This window comes from Asparagus officinalis, chromosome 3 (assembly GCF_001876935.1).
Source record: "Asparagus officinalis chromosome 3, Aspof.V1, whole genome shotgun sequence".
NCBI classification, from domain to species: Eukaryota; Viridiplantae; Streptophyta; class Magnoliopsida; order Asparagales; family Asparagaceae; genus Asparagus; species Asparagus officinalis.
This window is the reverse complement of record NC_033796.1, coordinates 13,101,720-13,126,887: the sequence shown is the minus strand read 5'-3', so window position 1 is coordinate 13,126,887 and position 25,168 is coordinate 13,101,720. Positions and strand designations below refer to the sequence as shown.

Genomic DNA, 25,168 nt, shown 5'->3' with positions numbered 1-25,168 from the left:
CCCCTCCCGACCCCCCCTCCTCCGGAACCTCCCGACCCCCCCTCCTTCGGCGGTGTCCGTTGCGGAAATCAGTTTAAAAGGTATGATTTTTCTACTGAGCTTTAGAAATTTCAATTTTATTATTAATTATTGTTGAATTTGGTTAAAAACCCTAATTATGTTGAAAAATAAACGAGTTCAATTCTGAAAATCCTAACTTAATTAAATACATGTTAATTCATTTGAACAACACTAGTTATCATTATTGAGTTTTAAACACTTATAAACCCTAACTCATTTAAGTTTCATTCGTGCTATAAGTATGTGTGATTATTTAAGTTTGTGATGTGAAAATATGTGAAATAATTTTTTGTAAAAAATAGAGTGATATATAACACATTATAAATTTTTATAATGTGTTATAATCCAATTTAGGTGAATAAAAAAATAACGTTATCCCTAGACTTCCGTCCAATAATTACATCCAATTATTTGGACTTATAATATATGATATACGACTCAGATTTGGGTAGGAGACGAAGTTTTCTTCCAAAAATGAGCGTTTATTTTATATTATAGGAATAAAAAATTGGTACTGAAATTCGTAATTATTGGATCTGTCCTTCTCAGATGGGTTAGGAATATAGTAGTGCATACATCCAACTTTGTATACTTTGTATATTTTCATTCTTGAAAGTTTTGGCAGCACCTATTCGTTGTTCTCCGTGTATAATAAGTGTATGTTGTTCTGCATTTTGGGTTATTACTGATACGCATAATAACATCCGCATAGTGTACAGGGAGAACAGCGGGTAGGTGCTGCCGAAATTTTCAAGAAATAAAAATATACAAAGTATATAAAGTTGGATGTAAGCACTACTATATTCTTAATGGATAGAAGCCTTCCTATGACAGCCGCAAGATTAGTGTAATTAGGTGTAGGAATTTGAAGCTGCTGAATAGAAATGATATACGGATTCACCTAATAAAATCAGGTTTTGATGAGAAATATAAATACTGGAACTGGCATGGGGAGGGTATCACTGAAGATGATGATCCAAATATGCATGTTGGTACGTCCGGTGGCCAACGAATAGATGACACAGAAACATTGTTGAATGATATTTTTCCTCGACCTACAGAATATGATGTTGATGATAATGTCGAGGATGATATTGGAGACAAAAGTGAAGATGATAACGAAGTTGAAGCCGAAGAGGTAGGAGGTGTCGCGAGTGTCGAAAATATTGATGATATGCATTCCTCCGCAGAAATAAAGCGAATAATGGAGCTACTAGAAGATAGTGAAAAGGACTTATATGAGGGATGTACCGAGTACTCCAGATTTTCATTTATGCTGAAACTCCTTCATATTAAGACACTTAGCGGTATGTCAGATAATTATTTTGAAATGCTTCTTGATTTGCTTCGGACTGTAATCCCTGGAGGAGAGAATAGCATACCCCAAACAACTTATCAAGCTGAGAAGATTGTCTCTGCTCTGGGTCTTGATTATAATAAGATTGATGCATGTCCGAATGATTGTATTTTGTACCACAAAGCCAATAAAGACCTTCAAGAGTGTCCGACATGTGGAGTTTCTAGGTGGAAACAGCGCACAAATTCTTCAACAAGGATTACAACGGAGACAGGGATAACACAGAAGAAAATTCCAGTCAAAGTGCTTCGACATTTTCCATTGGCTCCTAGATTGCGAAGATTATACATGAACAAGGAAACGGCAAAGAATATGAGGTGTCATAAGGATGATCGAGTAGACGATGGTAAATTGAGACATCCTGCTGATGCTTTAGCTTGGAAGCATGTTGATAAAATTTATCCACGTTTTGCCGAAGATTTCAGAAATGTAAGACTGGGTCTATCAAGCGACGGATTCAATCCATTTGGGGTAATGAGCTCTGGCTGGTCTACGTGGCCAGTTGTATTAATGCCATATAATTTACCTCCATTGCTTTGTATGAAACAACCGTTTATGATACTTTCATTACTGATACCCGGTAAGCATGCTCCGGGAAATGATATTGATGTCTACTTAGAGCCTCTAATTGATGAGCTAAAACAATTATGGTCTGAGGGTATTTTAGCATATGATGCCCATTTAAAAGAGTCGTTTAGATTACGTGCTATTCTACTATTGACGATTAATGATTTTCCAGCTTATGCTAATCTGTCAGGGTACTCTACGAAGGGCAAGTGTGCTTGTCCTGTATGTGGTCCAGAATTTGAAGCTATTCAATTACCACATAGCCGAAAGAGTTGTTATTGGTTTAATCGAAGGTGGTTGCCCTTGAGTCATAAGTACAGAAAATTATCAGCTAAGTTTGATGGTACAGTTGAGAAAAGAATGAAGCAGCATCAACTGACAGGTACTGAGATCGTTCAATTACTTGAGGGGTTTCCAAAAGTTGTGTTTGGGAAAAAACGCTATTCTAAATTTAACACGCTCGGGGTAAGAGATTACTTAAAGTTAAAAAAGCCATTGAAGCGTAAGCGAAAGGTCCATAAAATGCAAGTTGAGGACGAAGCCCAAACATTACCTAGAGGATGGACTAAATTTAGTATCTTCTTTCAGCTATTTTACTGGCAGAATCTAAAAATCCGACACAACTTAGATGTTATGCATATTGAGAAAAATATATGTGATAACATAGTATCAACTCTCCTACAAGATGCAAACATGTCGAAGGATGATCTATATGCTTGCCAAGATCTCACTGCTTTGAATATCCGAAATGATTTGCAAGCTCAAGACGTTGGCCTTAAAAACTTAAAGTTGCCTCCGTCTCGTGTTACAATGTCAAATGAGCAGATGCAACGAGTTTGTGAAATTCTTAAATCGGTAAAGTCGCCGGATGGTTACTCTGCTAACATTTCAAATAATGTTCAGGTGCAAGAGAGAAAACTCTTAGGTCTGAAGACACGTGATTATCACGTTCTTCTCCATCAATTGCTCCCTATTGCAATCCGTAACAATATGGATAAAGAAGCGTCGAAGATTATTATTGAGTATTGTGGATTTTTCAGAAAATTATGCTCTAAAGTCATAGATGTAGATGACTTTAAGAAACTTGAAGCCGATGTCCGAGTTACTCTATGCAATATGGAAGTAATATTCCCTCCTTTATTTTTTACAATTATGGTCCATCTTACCCAGCATCTTGCAAGAGAGGCTAGAATCGCCGGTCATGTTACTTATCGTTGGATGTATCCGATTGAAAGGTAATTTACGATTTTTCTTATATTTATTAATTGTATACGCGTTTTTCAAATTACCGTGCTAATAATTAACTTTTATGATTATAAGATACTTGGGCTGCATGAAAAACAATGTTCGCAATCGAGCTCGTCCCGAGGGCTCGATAGCTGAAGGATACGTCGCTAACGAATGCTTTGTGTTTGCATCACGTTACATGCGTAAGAAGAAAACCACATCTCAAGCACCTCAAAAGGAGAGGAAGCGTGAAAAATACCCGAGATCTCTCTTAGATCAAATTCATGCATATGTGTTGGAAAACCTTGATATGTTCGAAGACTATCGAAGGTAACAAATAAAATCTGTAATATAGATGAGAAATATTCATTTTATATATAGTTTATCAATACAAAGTTATATATTGTTTATATAGGCGACATCTGGAGAAGCTTAAGAATGAAACAACCGGTAGGAATGCAGCGCACAATATTCAGAAAAGACATAAGAAAGAATTTTCTGATTGGTTAAGATTTGATGTAAGTGTTTTACAATTAATTATTGAACATTCATAATATAACATCGCCTAAATATTCTCAAATTGTTTGTCTTAGGTTGAAAAATCACTTCTTGATGATACTACATTACCAGATGAAATTATTATCCATGCACAACGTCCTTATCACGAAGTGAGACGTTATAATGAGCATTTGGTGAATGGATATAAATTTCGAACGTTAGAGACCGATGATAGGAGAGTAACTCAAAATAGTGGGGTCATGGGCTTGTTTGCTCAATAATGTTTTTCAAGTATAAGAGATCAGAATCCAATTCTAGCTGACATATTATATTATGGCCAATTAGAAGATATCGTTGAGGTAATTTACGGGTTTGGTAAACCAAAACAATGTACTTACACAATGTTCAAGGTTCGGTGGTGTCCTGCAAAAAAGCAAAAGGATCATTATGGATTTACACTAGTCAATCTTCACCGAGAAGTATATACGGATGAGAAATTCATTTTCGCAGAACAAGCTGATCAGTGCTTCTATGTGAAAGATCCGAATGTCATGTATGATTGGGTGGTTTTGTACAAGGAGCCAAGATCTGTTGTTCTTCCTAATAACAATGAAAAAAATATTGAAGAAAGTGAAGATAATTATAGTGAACCAATCGGTTCATCTGATGATGTTTGGCAAGAATTCTCTTACGCACAGAATGTGACGCTGGATGTAGGTATGAACCTGATATGTTACACCACATTATCGATTTTTATCTTATCATAATAAAAACAATAATGCATTTCATAACAACATATCTCATGAGCATGTATACAATTTTTTCTTAACGATTGTCTTTATTATATTTGCAGATGAGGAGGAGGATGAGGAGGCTCTTTGAACCGGAGGGTGATCGATCACGGAGTATCACTTAGCGGTATGTCAGATAATTATTTTGAAATGCTTCTTGATTTGCTTCGGACTGTAATCCCTGGAGGAGAGAATAGCATACCCCAAACAACTTATCAAGCTGAGAAGATTGTCTCTGCTCTGGGTCTTGATTATAATAAGATTGATGCATGTCCGAATGATTGTATTTTGTACCACAAAGCCAATAAAGACCTTCAAGAGTGTCCGACATGTGGAGTTTCTAGGTGGAAACAGCGCACAAATTCTTCAACAAGGATTACAACGGAGACAGGGATAACACAGAAGAAAATTCCAGTCAAAGTGCTTCGACATTTTCCATTGGCTCCTAGATTGCGAAGATTATACATGAACAAGGAAACGGCAAAGAATATGAGGTGGCATAAGGATGATCGAGTAGACGATGGTAAATTGAGACATCCTGCTGATGCTTTAGCTTGGAAGCATGTTGATAAAATTTATCCTCGTTTTGCCGAAGATTGCAGAAATGTAAGATTGGGTCTATCAAGCGACGGATTCAATCCATTTGGGGTAATGAGCTCTGGCTGGTCTACGTGGCCAGTTGTATTAATGCCATATAATTTACCTCCATTGCTTTGTATGAAACAGCCGTTTATGATACTTTCATTACTGATACCCGGTAAGCATGCTCCGGGAAATGATATTGATGTCTACTTAGAGCCTCTAATTGATGAGCTAAAACAATTATGGTCTGAGGGTATTTTAGCATATGATGCCCATTTAAAAGAGTCGTTTAGATTACGTGCTATTCTACTATGGACGATTAATGATTTTCCAGCTTATGCTAATCTGTCAGGGTACTCTACGAAGGGCAAGTGTGCTTGTCCTGTATGTGGTCTAGAATTTGAAGCTATTCAATTACCACATAGCCGAAAGAGTTGTTATTGGTTTAATCGAAGGTGGTTGCCCTTGAGTCATAAGTACAGAAAATTATCAGCTAAGTTTGATGGTACAGTTGAGAAAAGAATGAAGCCGCGTCAACTGACAGGTACTGAGATCGTTCAATTACTTGAGGGGTTTCCAAAAGTTGTGTTTGGGAAAAAACGCTATTCTAAATTTAACACGCTCGGAGTAAGAGATTACTTAAAGTTAAAAAAGCCATTGAAGCGTAAGCGAAAGGTCCGTAAAATGCAAGTTGAGGACGAAGCTCAAACATTACCTAGAGGATGGACTAAATTTAGTATCTTCTTTCAGCTACCTTACTGGCAGAATCTAAAAATCCGACACAACTTAGATGTTATGCATATTGAGAAAAATATATGTGATAACATAGTATCAACTCTCCTACAAGATGCAAACAAGTCGAAGGATGATCTACGGGCGCGCCAAGATCTGACTGCTTTGAATATCCGAAATGATTTGCAAGCTCAAGACGTTGGCCTTAAAAAATTAAAGTTGCCTCCGTCTCGTGTTACAATGTCAAATGAGCAGATGCAACGAGTTTGTGAAATTCTCAAATCGGTAAAGTCGCCGGATGGTTACTCTGCTAACATTTCAAATAATGTCCAGGTGCAAGAGAGAAAACTCTTAGGTCTGAAGACACATGATTATCACGTTCTTCTCCATCAATTGCTCCCTGTTGCAATCCGTAACAATATGGATAAAGAAGCGTCGAAGATTATTATTGAGTATTGTGGATTTTTCAGAAAATTATGCTCTAAAGTCATAGATGTAGATGACTTTAAGAAACTTGAAGCCGATGTCCGAGTTACTCTATGCAATATGGAAGTAATATTCCCTCCTTCATTTTTTACAATTATGGTCCATCTTACCCAGCATCTTGCAAGAGAGGCTAGAATCGCCGGTCCTGTTACTTATCGTTGGATGTATCCGATTGAAAGGTAATTTATGATTTTTCTTATATTTATTAATTGTATACGCGTTTTTCAAATTACCGTGCTAATAATTAACTTTTATGATTATAAGATACTTGGGCTGCATGAAAAACAATGTTCGCAATCGAGCTCGTCCCGAGGGCTCGATAGCTGAAGGATACGTGGCTAACGAATGCTTTGTGTTTGCATCACGTTACATGCGTAAGAAGAAAACCACATCTCAAGCACCTCAAAAGGAGAGGAAGCGTGAAAAATACCCGAGATCTCTCTTAGATCAAATTCATGCATATGTGTTGGAAAACCTTGATATGTTCGAAGACTATCGAAGGTAACAAATAAAATCTGTAATATAGATGAGAAATATTCATTTTACATATAGTTGTTTATCAATACAAACTTATATATTGTTTATATAGGCGACATCTGGAGAAGCTTAAGAATGAAACAACCGGTAGGAATGCAGCGCATAATATTCAGAAAAGACATAGGAAAGAATTTTCTGATTGGTTAAGATTTGATGTAAGTGTTTTACAATTAATTATTGAACATTCATAATATAACATCGCCTAAATATTCTCAAATTGTTTGTCTTAGGTTGAAAAATCACTTCTTGATGATACTACATTACCAGATGAAATTATTATCCATGCACAACGTCCTTATCACGAAGTGAGACGTTATAATGAGCATTTGGTGAATGGATATAAATTTCGAACGTTAGAGACCGATGATAGGAGGGTAACTCAGAACAGTGGGGTCATGGGCTTGTTTGCTCAAGAATGTTTTTCAAGTATAAGAGATCAGAATCCAATTCTAGCTGACATATTATATTATGGCCAATTAGAAGATATCGTTGAGGTAATTTACGGGTTTGGTAAACCAAAACAATGTACTTACACGATGTTCAAGGTTCGGTGGTGTCCTGCAAAAAAGCAAAAGGATCATTATGGATTTACACTAGTCAATCTTCACCGAGAAGTATATACGGATGAGAAATTCATTTTCGCAGAACAAGCTGATCAGTGCTTCTATGTGAAAGATCCGAATGTCATGTATGATTGGGTGGTTTTGTACAAGGAGCCAAGATCTGTTGTTCTTCCTAATAACAATGAAAAAAATATTGAAGAAAGTGAAGATAATTATAGTGAACCAATCGGTTCATCTGATGATGTTTGGCAAGAATTCTCTTACGCACAGAATGTGGCGCTGGATGTAGGTATGAACCTGATATGTTACACCACATTATCGATTTTTATCTTATCATAATAAAAACAATAATGCATTTCATAACAACATATCTCATGAGCATGTATACAATTTTTTCTTAACGATTGTCTTTATTATATTTGCAGATGAGGAGGAGGATGAGGAGGCTCTTTGAACCGGAGGGTGATCGATCACGGAGTATCACCCCAGGTAGTGGTGCTGATGATCCACTACCATCTCCGGATGCAGGTATAAAAATTAATTAATACTTTAACATGTTTTATAAATTTTTAGTTATCTAGCTCATAGTGTTCATTTGTTGTAGATGCAGGTATAAAAATTAATTAATACTTTAACATGTTTTATAAATTTTTAGTTATCTAGCTCATAGTGTTCATTTGTTGTAGATGCTGGATATTCATCACCCGGCCCCTCTGATGCAACACCAGAACCATCACCCGACGCAGGTATTAAATATTTAATAATTGATAATGTTCAATTAAATTTTAATATTAATGATTCTTCTTTCTTATGTAGGTGCTACTTGGACCCCGACATATCCATCATATACATTCCATACTGACTTGCGGCCAAAGACCCAGGACTTTCTCAGTTTACCTTTACCTCCAGACTCTCATAAGTCCAAGGCTGATTCAAGGAAGTACCACCCACGTGCTGCGAGAAGGTATCAAGAAATGCTGTCTATGTTGGAGACTAGGAAAGCTGTTGCACTCGCAGCAAAAGAAAGAGAGATAGCGAATGGTAAATTATATAAATACTTTTAATTTTCACATTTGTATATTATATGATATATTATCATGTTGTCATTATTGTAGGTGCTAAGAAGGATCGCATAGAGGGACGACGTGGCGGAGGTAAGCCTGATTCTAAACAACCGCCAAGAGGAATGAGGGGCATTATTAGGTGGAATAGTTCTAATTTGCCCGTTGGTCCTTGGTCAACCCGATTGAATGCATATATTAGGGTTCTCGTGCGTAGAGCGACCATTGTCAACCCTTATTTTCATTTTCGAGAATTACCATGGACCACATACGAGGCGATATGGACTGCGCTTATGGTAAGTGCATATTATTTTAGATTTTCATTTATTAATAATTAGTAATTGATATTAAATTATCCTTACTAAATGTGTATGTAAATCTACAGGACTGCTTCTGCCTTGAGGACTTTGAGGGGGCTTGGAATTATGTGTTTAATGTCAAGGTTGAAGCAGTCCTCAAACAATGGAGGCATGAGATCAAACATGAAACCTATGACAGGTATGAGGAGGACTGTTTGCGAAAAAAGTTGCTGTATTCATTGCTGCATTCATTACAACTTCGATCGTTATAATAAAACAAAAAGATAGCCTTTTTATAAGACCTTTACACAATGAAAACAAAAGAAATACAACTCTTTTCAAACAAACGCAAGATCTGTTTGTCATCTCTTGCTTGCGTGGGTCTTTGGCCTGTGACGGGGACGTTGATATCCGTGGACCACCGGGGTGACGGGGACGTCAATATCCGTGGACCACCTGGCACTCAGATCTGTTCCGAAAAATTGGACAGAGCTTCGTCGATCCGCGAGAGATCTAGAAGCTATAAGCGTCTATCTCGGCTAAAGCGAGATATCAGCTCTTCTTAGTATTAACGCCAATGGCTAATACTAAGGATCAGGGGGAACGGGTGATGAAGGCGCTGATGTAGACCTTTCCTCTCCTCGTTGAAGCGCACGGCCACTCTTCACTGCAGCAGGGCTTCGCCAAGGCTCTCCAAAAATCCTCCCCTCCAAAAGCAAGGCACTAGGGGTCTATTTATAGGCATATAGGAGTGTGTAGGAGGGGTCTAGGAGGCCTAGACACCCCCTGGTGTCTCGGCCAGGCCGAGACACCCCTGGGGTGTCTCGGCTTGGCCGAGACACCCCTGGGGTGTCTAGGCTTTTCCTAGACACCCCCGGGAGTCCGAGGCTCTTCCGGGTGTGTTTGCCGTTGATTCGTCGTCCCAACTCGGATTTAAATGATTCCGGGTGCGTTGGATGCTTGACGAAGAGTTCGATCCGCTCTGGTGGTTGGATCATCTGTAGAGTGGTCGAGGCACGAAGGGCGCTGTCTTATTTGTGAATAGTGCCGGGTTTCCGATTGGTCCGGGTCTTCGTTGTTCCGAAATCCTATCAGCTCACGTAGCTCGTCGATTCACTTCAGTCGTTCGTCGACGTCAATTGGACTCCTGTGGCTCGGATAGTGACGTTCATCGTCGCTCTTTAACACTGAACCGTTCGTGGAGACCTATAGGCAATTTTCGATGCCTACAGATACCCCCTCCAAAGTGTGGCTCGGATAAATGACGTTCATCGTCGCTCTTTAACACTGAACCGTTTGTGGAGACCTATAGGCAATTTTCGATGCCTACAAGGACTGGCAGAGGTTTTTAAACCTCGATGACCGAGTTGACGAGATTCATTTCACGTCTCTCCTCATGTATTGGGACAGCGATGTCGCCAAGGTTAGTTTCATGAAATTTAGTTTATAATTTTAAGATATTATTTTATTTTATATTTACAGAATTTTTTTTAAAGAATAAATCCACGAAGGGGTCAGAAAATAGAAGAAAGAAGCTGCATGACCATTACTTGGGCTCACACTCCTATGCCAATCCGGAGGATGTTTATTGTCAAGATACGGTATATGTCATTTAAAGATTTAAAAGATCTTAATGTTTAGTATGATTATGAAATCTCATAATTTATAATATGACAGGGGAAATCATTAATGCCGATACACTTGAGGGCCAGAGCGGCATATGGTACTTTTCGTGAACAATATAGGGGTGATGAGAGGAATCGGGATAAGATCACAAAAAATCTCGAGTTAGTGGTGAGATTTATACATATCTTGAGTAGTATTATTAATTCTATTTTGTTAACACTACGAGGAAACGAGAACACAAATAATATGGTCATTATCTTGAATTAACTATAAATTTGTGCTTTAGGAGGGATTTGAGAACGCATCCAAGGAGGCTGCATCTGTCTACATTTCGCAGGAGGAGGAACAAACCGAGCCAGACCCTCACATGCTTTCTGCAGAGGAGAACATCAATCTCACACAGAACCTGATGGGTCATAATAGGTAAGGATGGTGAAAAATCGAATCAATTTGAATACTACATACTATTTATATTTGTTTACCATTATTGAATTTGAGAGCAAAGTTTAATATTTATTTCTCCCTAATAATAGGAGAGGAAGATATCCTCTGCATGGTGTCAGAGCTTCATCTGGTATAAGCATCAGATCGTCCACAGCATCCTCCACACCATCTACATCGACGAGAGCAGCCACAAGCAGTTTCCAGGCTATGCCATTTGTCGCACGTATCTCTGCGTATCTGATTGACAAAATTGACCCAGAGCTGCATATTCAGGTGACTAATGAGATGACTAGAGTTGCGTTGACGGCAAACTCGATGGACGATCTCATGGGGTATGTTATACAATATTTAGGCGGTGCTATTCCTTATAGCTCGTATGGTGGTGTCATACGGATCATTAGCTCGATTGGCGATAATTCCGGCGCTAGACAGAGTAGTGCTCAGGTACCTTATTTTTTCTTATATTTATAAATTCATTTTTATCTAATATGTTATCAAACACCACATAATGATTATTCAATTAAACATTCAGAGTGGAGATATTGGAGGGAGCAGCACCCGTTCTCGTAATCGGGATAGAGATACCCCCGCCGACGACGATGGATGAGGTTTTTTTATTTTTAATGCAATAAACAGTTTTATTTGTTATAACACTATATTTATTCATGTCGTGTATCATATCTTAGTCACTGGCATTATTAGTATATATGTTGTTGGATGTGTTTTAGACGGAACTGATTGATGTATATTTTGAAGTGGATGGTTGGATTTGTACAATGTGTTGGATTTGGTTATATAGATGTTTTTGAATGGAATTGTTATGAATTTTGATTATGATTGGATGGTTGAATGTGGCGTGTACAGTATTTTCTGGATGTATTCAAATATTAATGTAATTGTACAGGGAAATCCAAATTGTAATTACTTTTTTTTCCTGAAAAAAGACAATCTAGACGGAATTCCGTCTAGATTGAATCGACCTAGACGGAAATTCCGTTTAGGTTGTAAAAATCCAACCCAGACGGAAATTCCGTCTGGGTTGCCAACCTAGACAGAATTCTTTATTCCGTCTAGGTTGACTTCCGTCTAGATTGATCAATCTAGACGGAATTGCAATCAACCTAGACGGAAATTTCCGTCTAGGTTGATCGTTTTTCTACTAGTGGGAGTTTGTAGAAAGACATGAAATATAGAGGAATTGATGTAAGAACAGAGTTCAGAAGAACTAGTCTCCCTCCATAAGATAGAAAATTCTCTTTTATGACCCAGGTTTTTTTTATGATTTTAGTTTTTTTATGGTTATTTTTAATTTTCGTATTTTTTAGGATTATGTTTGTCGTTTTTAAGATGTTCAGGGGGTTGTCTGTTACTTTTAGAACTTGAAGGGGCCATTTACAATTTATATATTTTTAAAGGAGTTGTTTGTAGTTTTATAATTTTCATAGTGCTATTTGTAAAAATATTTTTCAAGGGTTGTTTTAAATGTATGGGTTAATATGCAAATATGAATGATTTGAGAGGTATAATGATCTTTAGGGATAATGTTCATTAATGTAAATTTATGGGGTAATGTTTTTGTGGGGTTAAATACAAAAAATTAAGATATTTTGCGGGTTTTCTAAAATTGCCAAACTTACCGGGAGTTTCAAAAATTTTGGGGCTTAGTGTCAAACGATTAAACTTATTGGTAATTTGGTGAAATGTATCCTTAAAATATTAAGGAGGGCAACATAAAAATTTTAGATTATGGATAACTATTGGAATTTTTTAATTCCATGTACTTTTTTTATTTGATTATGATTAACAAATATTTGATTATAATTAGGATTTTCTAATTATGGATAGATTTAATTTGTTAATGATTTTTTGATTAATTTAAGATGAATTTAAGATTAGGTGTCCACATGTTACCTTCTCATATGACATATGACATTTTTTGTGCTGTTAGAAAACCATCAATTTCTCATTTATACTACATATAAAAGAGGATTGCCTTGTCAAAACTTTTGGTTTCTATTTTTACCCTTTTAAGTTTGATAAATCTCAAATATATCATTAGTTGTAATTAATCATTCACTAATTATATATAACCTCTTGTTAATCATTTCCTCATTTTTTTCATAACCTTTGGTCTCACTATTATTTTATTATTGAATTATGTTATTTAATAGAAGTTTGAAATTTATCCCTAATTTATCTTCACATCATATTTAGAAATACTAAACAAATTAAAAATAGTAAAAATTCATTAGTCTTATGTCTTATGTCTTTTGGGCTTCACCTCTTATGGGAGACTACCTGTTACCTTACATCTTATTAGTACTTTAAAAGTATGATAATAGTATAAAAAATAATTTGTAATTATTGTAATTGTAATAATATAATAATTTTAATAGTATTTTCTAAAGTAATAAATTACACTATAGTTTAATAACTATACGATTTAGTAAATTATTTACTAATAGTGTAACAAACTTGTTCGTGAAAAAATTGAAGAAGAAATGAGAATAAAATTCGTATTAATCCTCCTAACTGACTTAGGAAAAGAATGAATATAATCTTTCTTTGCAATCTCTCTCTAACTGATTTGGAAAAAGAAATTACAACTCTTCTATATTGGTTTCCCAATTTACAAAAGAGAGAAGGGATCAATGGAGACCCTCCCCTTTGTTTAAAGTTGGGTTCTTCTCGGTGGCGATGGAAGTTTGAATCTTGTATCCCATTAACGATCTGATCGCTTCGACTCGTGGAATGGTGTCTTCGCCTCTTGACTCGACGTCTTTGACTAACTTGCAAAGCAAGATTTAGAACTCTGAATGAGTTTAGAAGAACTTGACGAGCAAGTTGAAAACTCTGCAAAAGAGTTGATTTGAGAAAGAGATTTCAATCCCTTTTAGCCGAAATAAACTTGCTAAGCAGGTTAAACTAGAGCCGATCAAGGTGCTTCGAAAAGCCAACATTCAAAGCCAAAATTAAGACGATCCCAAGAGCCGATACTCCAGGATGATTCCGAGATCTCTCCCCCTCAAAGATCCGAAAATAGCTTCCTATTTAAGCTGATTTTTTAGCTATTTATAGACGATTAAGTGATGTAACTAACCTCTAAAATCCCTCCCTAGTGGGGTGTAATCCCCTTCAAATCGTGGGAAGCGGTTTTAGAACTGTTTAGCTCGTGCTTGAATGAGTCAAACGCGAAATTCACGTTCTGAGCATGAACTCTACGTCCTGGACTTGAGACGCGGAGTTGGGTTCTGCATTTGAGGCCAAAAACGTAGTAGTGAGCCCTGTGTTTTGTCGCTTGGAACGCAGAAGTGAGCTCTGTCTTTTGTTCTTAGAACGCAGGGGTGGGCTCTGCGTTTTGAGTTTGGAACGCAGAGATGAGCTTTGCGTTTTGAGTTGAAGAAACCGTTGATTTGTAGTCTCTTTAGTTAGAGCGTTGCAAATATTGTGATCTTCATCTCGGCTCCTTAGAATGTGGGAGTCGTCAGTTATAACTCTTGTTAGTGATTGTGAAGGCCGTTGTAGGCTATCTAAAAATCATAATAGATAGTTGATTCCCCATTAAACACCAATGATGGAAGTTACAATCTGACGACTTCCATAAGGCTATAATTTAAAGACTTTCACGTAGATCGATGAAGGTTACAATCTGACGACCTTCATAACAACTGATGAAAGCTCTAATCAATAACCTTCACAATCAACATCGGGAGTTACAATCTGACGACTCTCACATATCAAAGAGCTAAAGCAAAGATTACAAAACGATGATCTTTGCAACGCTCTGACAGAAAGAGACTACAAATCGACAATCTCTTCAATCCAAGACACAAAACTCATCCCTGCATCCCAGAGGTGAAGCACAAGTGGTCTCATTCCAGAGTCAAAGCTATGCAAACGCAGCTCCTAAATGCTGCAAAACACAGCTTCCAACCGCTACCCAACGCAGCTTCCAACCGCTGCCCAACGCAGCTTCCAACTGCTGCCAACGCAGCTTCCAACCACTACCAAACGCAGCTTCTAACAGCTGCCAACGCAGGTTCTATCTGTTGCCCAACGCAACTTGCAAACACTGCGTCCAAACGCATATTTTATTCCAGAATGCAGGACCTGCGTTTGACTCGTTCAAACACGAGTTGAACGGTTCCAGAAACCGTTTTCTCCCCATGATCTGAGGGATTTTCGCCCCCACTTAGGAGCGGATTAAGGGGGCGGTTACATCCCATTAGCCCCACAAAGGAGCGAATTAAGGGGGCAGTTACACCCCTTAATCTCTTATAAATAACTAAGAAATCAACTTAGTTCGGGGCTGAATCTTTCATCCTTCTTTTGGGCAGCAAAGAAGAGATCTTGGGGAGAATTGCTGGAGCTTTGGAGATCAGCAACGAGAGCTTTCTTCATCCTTGGCTTATAGACCGATTTTGGTTAAATTAACTCTTTCATAGAGTTTCAAACTCGTTCAGAGTTCTCCACAACGTCAAATCGTGAGGAGAAGACCATGTTCCAGTGAATCAATACGTCGGATCGTCAACGAGAAGAAAACTCGACGTGAGCATTCGAGGAAGGCATCTCATCGCCACCGTGAAGAACCCAGAATTAAACAAAGGGGAGAATCCAGATCAATTCTCCTCTCTTTTGTAATCAGGAAATCCAATTATAACTGAGATTAAAGGAATACAGATCAATTTTTCTTCGTTTCTTTTACTGTAAATTTTTCCACAAACATCCGTCAAATGAGAACTTCCATCGGTTGTTGTGAAGGTCGTTGAATTGTAACCTTCGTCGATTTCCGTAAAAATCTTTAAATTGTAGCATTCTGGAAGTCGTCGAATTGTAACCTCTATTATTAGTGCTTGATGGGAATCAACTATCTACAGTAATTTTTAGACAGCCTACAAAACTAATTATGAAATTAAAACAAAGTTGCTAATAGTATTATAACTATGTTATGTATAATACTATTATATTTAAAAGAGAAGAAGTTATTTAATATATTATAAATTTTTTAATAAATTATGAATAAATTATAAAATTTATCCAAACTGTAATAATTAATCATACATTTCTTTATACACAGTTTAATCGTACAATTTATTCATTTAAATAAAATTGTAACTATTCATATTTTATATTTCTATATAAGTCATTTTGTTATTTTGTAGCCAACAAAAAAATTGAGAAACATAAAACAAAACATGTATGTTTTGGTGCAAAGCACGTGCACTACAAGAGTTATATATAAAGGAGGGATGATAGAATTTACAAATCTATCAATAATTAGAAGCTTAGGCCACTAATCTTCTACATAAAAGGCCCCAAATTCTACTCAAATTGAGGGGCCAAGCCAAGCCAAGTTTTCGAACCAATCTCTGGCCAATCATATTCCGAACTCGTGCCTCACGGCTGGCGCTCTTCCACGCTCAGATCCCCCCTTCTTCGGACTCTATCGTGAGCTTCTCATCTTCAAATAAAATCCCTTTTCTTTATTCTCAAAAAAGAAAAAGGGCACAAAAAAAAAGCATTTTTTCTAAAGCTCCCATAAAATTTCCCCGCTCTTACATTTCGACGCATAGGCTTCGATGGCTCTTCAAGTGGGCGGTACAAGCTTCGGCCTTTTTCACCGCAATAGCGGTCTTAGAATAAGAGCTGTGGCCTCTGAGAGTGCTACAACCTCAAGAGGAGAGGAGAACAAAGTGAAGTTGGGTGGTTCTGAGGTTAAAGTCACCAAGCTTGGGATTGGGGCCTGGGCTTGGGGTGATACTAGCTATTGGAATGATTTTCAATGGGATGGTAAGTTACATATTTAGTTGTATTTTTGGTGATTTGTTGAGATTATATTATATGGGTCAATTTCTTATATGGGTTTGGTCATTGTTTATATTGGTTGTTTTGTCTCAAAAGTTCAGTTGATGTAAATTGTAGTGAATTGTTTTATCTTATGGCTTAATTTAGAAGCTGGGTTTAATTTTTTTGAGAAAAAAAGATCAGGCCTCACACAGGTACCTCAGCCTGATGTACATACTTAACTACACCTCCAACCTAAATGTGCAGCTGAAAATATTATCATCCCTTGCATGTTTGTACGTAAAAGCCCTCCCTTACAAAATATTAGTTTTCATGATACCAAAAAAAAAAAAAGAGCACATAAAAACCATATATTCGGGCAGAGGATTCTCAGCAGCCAGCTCTCCAATGTTCTGCACCTCCAAGTAGTTGCGTTTCATTCCTTCAGCTCTGGCTAGACTCCTCCAGGGTCTGCGCCTGAAATATCTCCTTGTGCATTCACTGATGCACATATTCCTAACCAAAATTGAACAACAGAATTAATTTGTCCCAAAATCTGTAAGGCATGTTTACTTTTGTGAGAGAAAATTCGATTATTTCTCTCTCCCCAAATACACCAAACTACAGCATAACTTACCACATCAGTCTTGAGTCATTTGGTACATAGAATAATCTCCAAGAAGACCATAACTCCTGTAAGCTAGTAAAATCACCATTCACAACAAATTTGTGTTTAACTGAACTCCATACAGAGGAAACTAAAAGAACAGTGTATGAATAAGTGGGAGTGTGTTTCTATTTCTACACCACACAGAGAACAAATATTGTCTACCGCAACACCTTGTCTATTGAGCAAATCTTTTGTATTCAATTTCTCTTTAACAATCAACCAAACTAAGATTTTAATCTTCAAAGGTAGTGGGAGTTTCCATATATCTATACAATCAAACCTAATCCCCCCATCAATCAAAAAATTATAATAAGACTTGACTGTCAAATTGTTAGTTGACTCACATTTCCATTTTCTAACATCGTGCTCAGTAGAAAAATTCACATTATTTACATTATTCAACATTTTCCAATATTGCAAAACTAAATGTCATGTAAGCTGCCTTTTAAAAGGGATATGCCACACCCACCTATCTTGTATTTTGTTTCTCTACTATAGAAAACTGTTATAAACTGATCAACAGATAAAGCATATAAATCTGGAAACATTGCAGCTAAAGACATTTCACCAGTCCATCTATCTAACCAAAACAAAGTATTTTTCCCATCACCTATCTCCATTATGGCACTAAATAGGAAACTTTCTTTATTTTTATAATTATCTCTCCAGAAAGTTGATCTTTTCCCATTTGGATTTGTATATTGAACTAGATTATCAACAGCAAAGTATTTCACGCAGATAATCCTTTTCCAAAGCACTTCCTTTTTTCAAACCATCGCCATACATTTTCCTAGCCAAGCTCTGTTCATGATTCTAAAGTCAAGAATTCCCAAACCCCCTGCCATTTAGGTTTACACACTTCCCCCCATTTTACCAAATTAGTCACATTTTTGTTTTCATTATCCACTTCCCTGACCAAAAAAATCTTCTTATTTTCTCTAATCTATTACACAGCCAACTACGGAAAAGGGGGGGGAAAAGATATCCAAAAGAGAGGCATACTAGACAGAACAGAGTTCTCAAGAATGAGTCTTCCCGCTCTAGATAAGGTTTTCCCTTTCTAAGTTGTCAATCTCTTCTCAATTTTATCAATCAATGGTAGTCAATCCTATTTCTGTAGTTTTCCTGGTCTAAGAGGGATACCGAGGTAAGTTAAGTGGAAAGATCCCTCTTTACAGTTAAGCATTGTAGCAATGTTTTTCTATAGTAAACCATTATCTCCCAACACCATCATTGATCTTTTAGTAAAATTAATTTTCAGTCCAGAAGCTAATTCGTACATACCCATATAAAAGCAGTTTCAAAACAACCATACTATCAACATCTGCTTTACAAAATAGAAGGGTATCATCTGCATATTGTAATGTTAGAACATTAACGTCATCAAATGGGCCAATTCCTTGTATCAACTTTTCTTCCATTGCTATCCTAGTTAGCTTTGAGAAAGCATATGCCCCTGACACAAATAATAAAGGTGATAAAGGGTCACCTTGTCTCACCGCTCTCCTTGATGCAATCCACTTCTTAGGAACTTTATTCAGTAGGATAGCAGATTTCCCTCCGTTTAGACAAATTCTAATCCAATTTATCCATCTTGCTCCAAACCCTTTAGGTCTAAGCACATCAATAATAAACCCCCAATCAAGCATGTCATAGGCCTTTGCAAAATCTAATTTTAATAACATTCCCTGTGATCCACCTTCTTGATAACACCCGGAAATAAGTTCTTGTGCAGCTGCCGCACCATCTACAAGCAATCTCCCCTTAATAAATCATGTTTGAACAGGGTCAATAAAATCACACACTTTTTCATTTAACCTATTAGTGAGCACTTGGGTTATGATCTTATATATGACATTCAAGAGACTTATAGGTTTGTAATCCCCTACATCTTCAGAATTTTTATTTTTTGGAATTAACACTATGTAAGCATAGTCAAGTGTACCCTCATAGAATTCATTAAAAAAATTCATAATATCTTCTTTTATCACTTCCGAAAACTCTTGAAAGAAACAGAGAAAAGAATCCATCAGGGCCAGGTGATTTGTCACTACCCATATCAAAAATGCCATTCTTAATTTCATTCAAAGAAAAAGGAATCTCCAAAATTTCAGCCCCCCACTCATTTGAAGGAAAAACTCTGCCACTGAAGGGTAACTCTCTCACCAACTGTATAACCAAAAAAAAGTTTGTAATGTTGGTAGAAAGCTTCTGCAATTCCCTTTTCAGAACATATTTCAATTCCATTTGCCTTAGCAAAAGTAACAGCATTAGCTCTCTTCCTTCCATTTGCCATTTTATGAAAAAAGTAAGTATTTTGATCACCTTCCGCCAATGAATCTTAGATCTTTGTTTCCACATTACTTCTTGACTAATTAAGACATTCAAATCAGAAACAACCCTTCAACTCATCCTCTTCAAGAGATCTTTCTTCCTCAAACGTGTCTATCTCTAACAATTCATCTAGAAATCTCTTTTTGGTCTCTTTTAACACTATAAAAATGTTCCTTTGCCCAAACTTTAATTTGTTTTCTAAGAAACTGGGTTTTATTTGTTCTTGTTGGTACGTTGATATCACAGCTTAATGGCTTATATGCTATTTATCTCGATTCCTTGTGAGATATGTTGTTCGTTTATAATTATGCTCTTCTATGACGGAGTTATTGAGAATCCGGAGGTTTTTCTGATCAAATTATCCACTTACATTTCCCCCCCATCACGAGACAGACAGGAAGTTGAAGGCAGCAAAGGAAGCTTTTGATGCCAGCATTGATGGAGGCATAAATTTCTTTGATACAGCTGAAGTGTATGGAGCCGGGGTAGGTGTGTCTGTTCTCGATCTTCTTCTTGATTCCAATTTTGTGAGTAAAAAGAACTTTGGAAAAAACAAATAAATCTCATTGGTTTCTTTCGCAGATTACGGGAGCAATTTGTTCTGAAACTTTACTTGGAAGGTAGTGTGACCAGTAGGTAGCTCGTGATTATATGAAATTTCTTTGGCGATTTAATTTTTGTGGTGATGTGGTGCCATAAAACCATGCCAATGCCATCATCAAACCAGCTTTTGTGGGCAATGATGGTGATAATGGTGATGGGTGTAGATAAGTCATGATTTTGTTTGTAGATAATGGTGATGGGTGTAGATAAGTCATGATTTTGTTTGTTGTTCAAGTTTATTTTTATCACGTTTGGAATCTCTCTAATCAAACCCATTTTGATTGAGAACGAAATAGATAATGATGGTGACTGGAGATAGGTCATGATTGTTGTTTCAAAATTATTGTATGTTAATAATTGATCTCACTCTTTTTGCTGCAGATTCATCAAAGAAAGGCAGAATAAGGATCAGGTTGAGGTAGCTGTGGCAACAAAATTTGCAGCTTTGCCTTGGAGGTTTGGCCGAGGGAGTGTCCTCTCTGCTCTAAAAGATTCTTTTTCTCGACTTGGCCTTTCCTCTGTCGACCTCTACCAGCTTCATTGGTTAGCTTGTTAAACTTCTTCGTACTGAATTTTCTTGGAACGTACATGCATGATAAACTTTAGGTAATTCAAAATTTCTTGGTAATTTTCAGGCCAGGGATTTGGGGAAATGAAGGTAATCTTATATTCTGATGTAATCTTCTACCGTTGATATGTCCAATTTTAGAAACCTTGGTGCCAGACGGAAGATAATATATATTGTTCAAAACATTCTAGGATACATTGATGGCCTTGGAGATGCTGTTGAACAGGGGCTTGTGAAGGCCGTTGGGGTCTCAAATTATAGTGGTAAATGTCTACACCTCGGCTTAGTTCTTGTTTACCCTTTGTAGTTGCAGTTTAATAATTTCATTGTTATATTCAATAGAGAAGCGGCTTAGAGATGCTTATGACCAGCTAAAGAAGAGAGGGATTCCTTTGGCCTCCAACCAAGTGAATTACAGTCTAATATACAGGAATCCTGAGGATAATGGTGTAAAGGCTGCTTGTGATGAACTAGGGATCACTTTGATTGCATATTCTCCAATTGCTCAAGGTATGATTTGTTTATTTGATAATCATTGATTAATGCAAGTAAATATTGCTATATATAGAATAAGTTTGCAAATGAATGCTCTTGTGGAATCTAGAAGACGACAGAGAGGAACTGGTGATTGAGAACTCAAGGAAATGTTAGCCCTCGTTTTTAAGATTGCTTTTGGGCTCCTGATTTCCTACAAAAGCAACCTAGGATAGTCCTGTACATAGCCCAAGGAAATTATAACCGTCGTTTGAAGGTCTGCTTGGTTAGTAGTTACATCAACCTTGGTTTTTCAAGAAGTTCTAGGACATGGTTCATTTTCATCAGAACAATGTTCATTCGAGAGAGTGTTGTCATCAGCACATGATTCATATGTCGAATATTTCCATTAGAACAGAATTCGCGCCAAACGCGTTGTTTGAAATAATTAAGCTTCCAAGGTATTTATTCTGAAATTATAAGAGATTGAACTCTACAAATGGCTAGCAATAGTACTATCCAAAGGTTTAAGGCATAATTCTAGTTTCCATGTAATTCTCTCACCTGCATAGCAAGAAAATAAAGTTCAGACAATAATGCTGAATATGTCTCTCCATAACTTTGCTCCTATTCTTATAACAGCAAGCTGCTGCCTTATGTTTTGTTGGAGGTCTAGTATTTTAGAGTCTCTCCTAATCTTTGTTCCTCTTATTAGGTGCTCTTACTGGAAAGTACACCCCAGTGAATCCTCCTACTGGCCCTAGAGGCCTAATTTACACTCCCGAGTTCCTCGCTAAGGCAAAATCACTACTATACTTTCATCTGTTTTTTATAATATCATTAAACATATTTTTACTAAACTAAGTATCCTCTCTCTGCAGCTACAACCTTTAGTAAGCAGGATCAAAGAAATTGGAGAGAATTACGGAAAAACTCCTACCCAGGTTCTATAATTTCATCTGAAACCTTGTCTAATTATCTGCTTGCTTTGTTTCGGTTAGTTAAAAGATCTTCTAACTAGTGAGGAGGAGGTTTCAGATTATTCCTTGGTTTTGAGAAAATGATTATCCGAATTCTTATGTTGTTATACTTAAGAATAATTATTATTTTTCAAAAAGTCTTGAGTACCGGCTGGTAGATATCCATGATTAACTTTGTGTGTGTTACCGACTGATGATAATATCTGTTGTTGAAACTAGCATCTTTCATAGAATTAATTTACTAATGCGTGCTTATGTATAGTCTCTTTTCACTGTGTTGCTTCAGGTTGTTCTCAACTGGTTAATTTGTCAAGACAATGTGGTGCCGATTCCAGGAGCTAAGAATGCAGAGCAAGCCACAGAATTTATAGGTGCTCTAGGTTGGAGTCTCGCTGATCGAGATGTTGAGGAGCTCCGGTCACTGGCATCACAGATTAGACCTGTTATCGGATTCCCTGTTGAAAAATTATGATTATGTTCTAAATCAGTAATAGATGTGATTCATTATTAGAAAACATAAGAGTTGAGAGAAATGTTTAGTATACAAATCATGTAAAAATAGTTTACTGCATATTTATTCCACTGAATGCCTAAAGGAATCGTTCCTTTGTTGAACATCGCCAAGTTTGAACTCTCAGTTAGTTGTTTTTCCCTGGAGTGTCTTTATGATGAGTTGGCTTTTGTTAGGGTGGTGATCTAACTAACATCAAATTTTTTGATGTTTTTAGCACTCATTGTATGATTCTTTAAAGAAAGAGCGTGGATTTGTTGAGACATGATGAATAAACAATGTAAATATTTTCTTATCAAAATTGTTTCTAATATAAAGTTGCTCTCAAATTTTTATTCTGATATCACAGTTCTAGTGCTGAATTTTATTTGACCCTAATTCTACCATATTTTCATATTAGGCTTCCAATCTTCATATTTATTTATTTTAGAATTTTGGGTATTCTTTGGATTGAGTCAAAGGGAAAGCCAAGGCACTTAACACTACAGAAAGTTTATTCACGGTTTTTTTGGCTCCCAATTAAGTTTTAGTTATTAATCAGGTAAAGGGATCTGTTGATAAAGTTTAAAGTTCATTGGGGTTTGCGAGACACCGATAATTATAGGAGGTTTTACAAAAAAGAAAAAAGGAAAAAAAATCACAGAGGTCATGTGCACAATCCCCCCAAAGTTCACAATGTTTTGTGAAGTTAACCGTAATACAAAATATTGTATATTTAAAGCCAACATATAGATGTTCTCTTTTTATGAAATAGTAACGATGAGGAGAGAGTGCAACTATAACAATAATTATACCTGAAATTATTTAAGCTAAAAAATTAAAATAAAATAAAATTATTTTTACAATTTTACTGTCAAATAAAATTTGAATGTCAGGTTTCTTTTTGTTTCCAACATAATAAACATTGGTTACTAATAAACACTTAATGATTGACTTAATTATTCTCGCTAAACAAATCCAGATTTTATATTAGTGTCTTGCGCTTCTAATTGAATGAATTTGTTTTCTCTCGATGCACATGCTACGTGTAATAGTGTTTTTCTTTTCATGGGGGAGTTGCTCTATCAAAATTTTGCTTTCCTCCAATATCTTACCTCTGTAAGCTCTCGCATTCTTTCTCTTAGAAAAAAAATATATAAAATTCATATCAAAATTTTGCTTTAGTTCTTTTTTTAATCTTTATTTGCTTAATGTGATGCTTATAACAACCAACAACTTTTTTTCTTATTAATAAACCAGCTAATTAAACTTGAGTTAGTTAACAATAGTTTTCTATCCAATATGCAATCTGTTGGGGCGGAGTCAAGCCCACCGCCGCGGAAGCGATATCACCTGAGAGAGAGCCCTGGCTTTCGTTGTCACAAAAGCACAAGTCAACCTCTAAATTCTTGTTCCTCAAAGGAAACGATAATAGATAATGAAATTCTTATTTCTCAAAGGAAACAAGAATCGAAAGTGATATATTTCATCAAAGTGAAATATACACTCTTCCTCTCATCAGTTCAAGGACTGAAATCTCGAGGGAACCTACAAGCTATGGAAACTCACAGATAAGACAAATACAAACACGAGATTTTACGTGGTTCGGCAAACTAGCCTACGTCCACGGGAGGGGGTTTCACTATGAAGAAAAATACCAAACTTATACAAGTTCTCTCTTCCTCTCTTTCTTTTCTCTCAAATACTCCACTTAAGATTTTTCACAATTTTCCCCACACCAAAAACACCTCCACCACCTCTCCTATTTATAGGAGAAACCAAAGGGGGGAAGACTGAAGCTTTTTGGCAGGCTCGCGAGCGCGGGAAGAGAAAAGAGCGCGCGAGGGAGAAAGCTCGAGCACGAGCTTGAGCTGACAAGCGGCGCGGGTCTCCAAGCGGGCACGGGGCTCGATGCGGGCGCGGGGGCTCGATGCGGGCGCGGAGCAGCGCGGAGCAGCGCGAAGACGACCATGAGCTTGTGAGCTCGTTCGTGCGGAGATGGGACAGGAGAGCAGTGGCGCGGCACAATGCTATCCCACATGGGTGGGCTCCCCCTGTCCCCCCGCACACAATTCTCCACCTCGTACATCATTTGATAAACCTCAAATTTTGGACGAACACCAGAAGAACCCCACGAACTCCACCAGAGAGATCCAGGACAGAACCAGGCCAAATCAGCTGCGTCACTATACCGTGACTGCCTACGTACCCTCCACCGGGATCAAGCTAACCGTAGTTCTGCAATTATTCTCTAACATAGTCTCCACCTACTTACTGCCTGTGACCACCTTGGTTAACATGTCCGCGGGATTCTCATTCGTATGCACCTTCATGAGAGAAATATCGCCTTCCTCTATGACATCCCGCACAAAATGATACTTGACATCGATATGCTTGGTACGAGCATGGTGAACTTGATTTTTCGCCAAGTGAAT

The 25,168-nt window shown here is 37.1% G+C and overlaps 1 protein-coding gene and 1 long non-coding RNA gene across 2 annotated transcripts; both read left to right on the top strand.

Annotated features, from left to right (window-relative positions):
* Positions 10,337-10,729, top strand: LOC109832091. Its single transcript, XR_002244635.1, has 3 exons — positions 10,337-10,361; positions 10,438-10,554; positions 10,673-10,729. It is a non-coding gene; the product is annotated as an uncharacterized LOC109832091 (long non-coding RNA).
* LOC109833059 (uncharacterized oxidoreductase At1g06690, chloroplastic-like) lies at positions 16,210-22,896 on the top strand. The gene is made up of 10 exons (XM_020400604.1): positions 16,210-16,620; positions 20,012-20,103; positions 20,201-20,238; positions 20,603-20,764; positions 20,857-20,879; positions 20,981-21,052; positions 21,132-21,299; positions 21,979-22,061; positions 22,145-22,207; positions 22,530-22,896. Exons 1-10 carry the CDS (start codon positions 16,410-16,412, stop codon positions 22,713-22,715), a joined length of 1,098 nt encoding a protein of 365 aa, XP_020256193.1. The 5' UTR covers positions 16,210-16,409; the 3' UTR covers positions 22,716-22,896.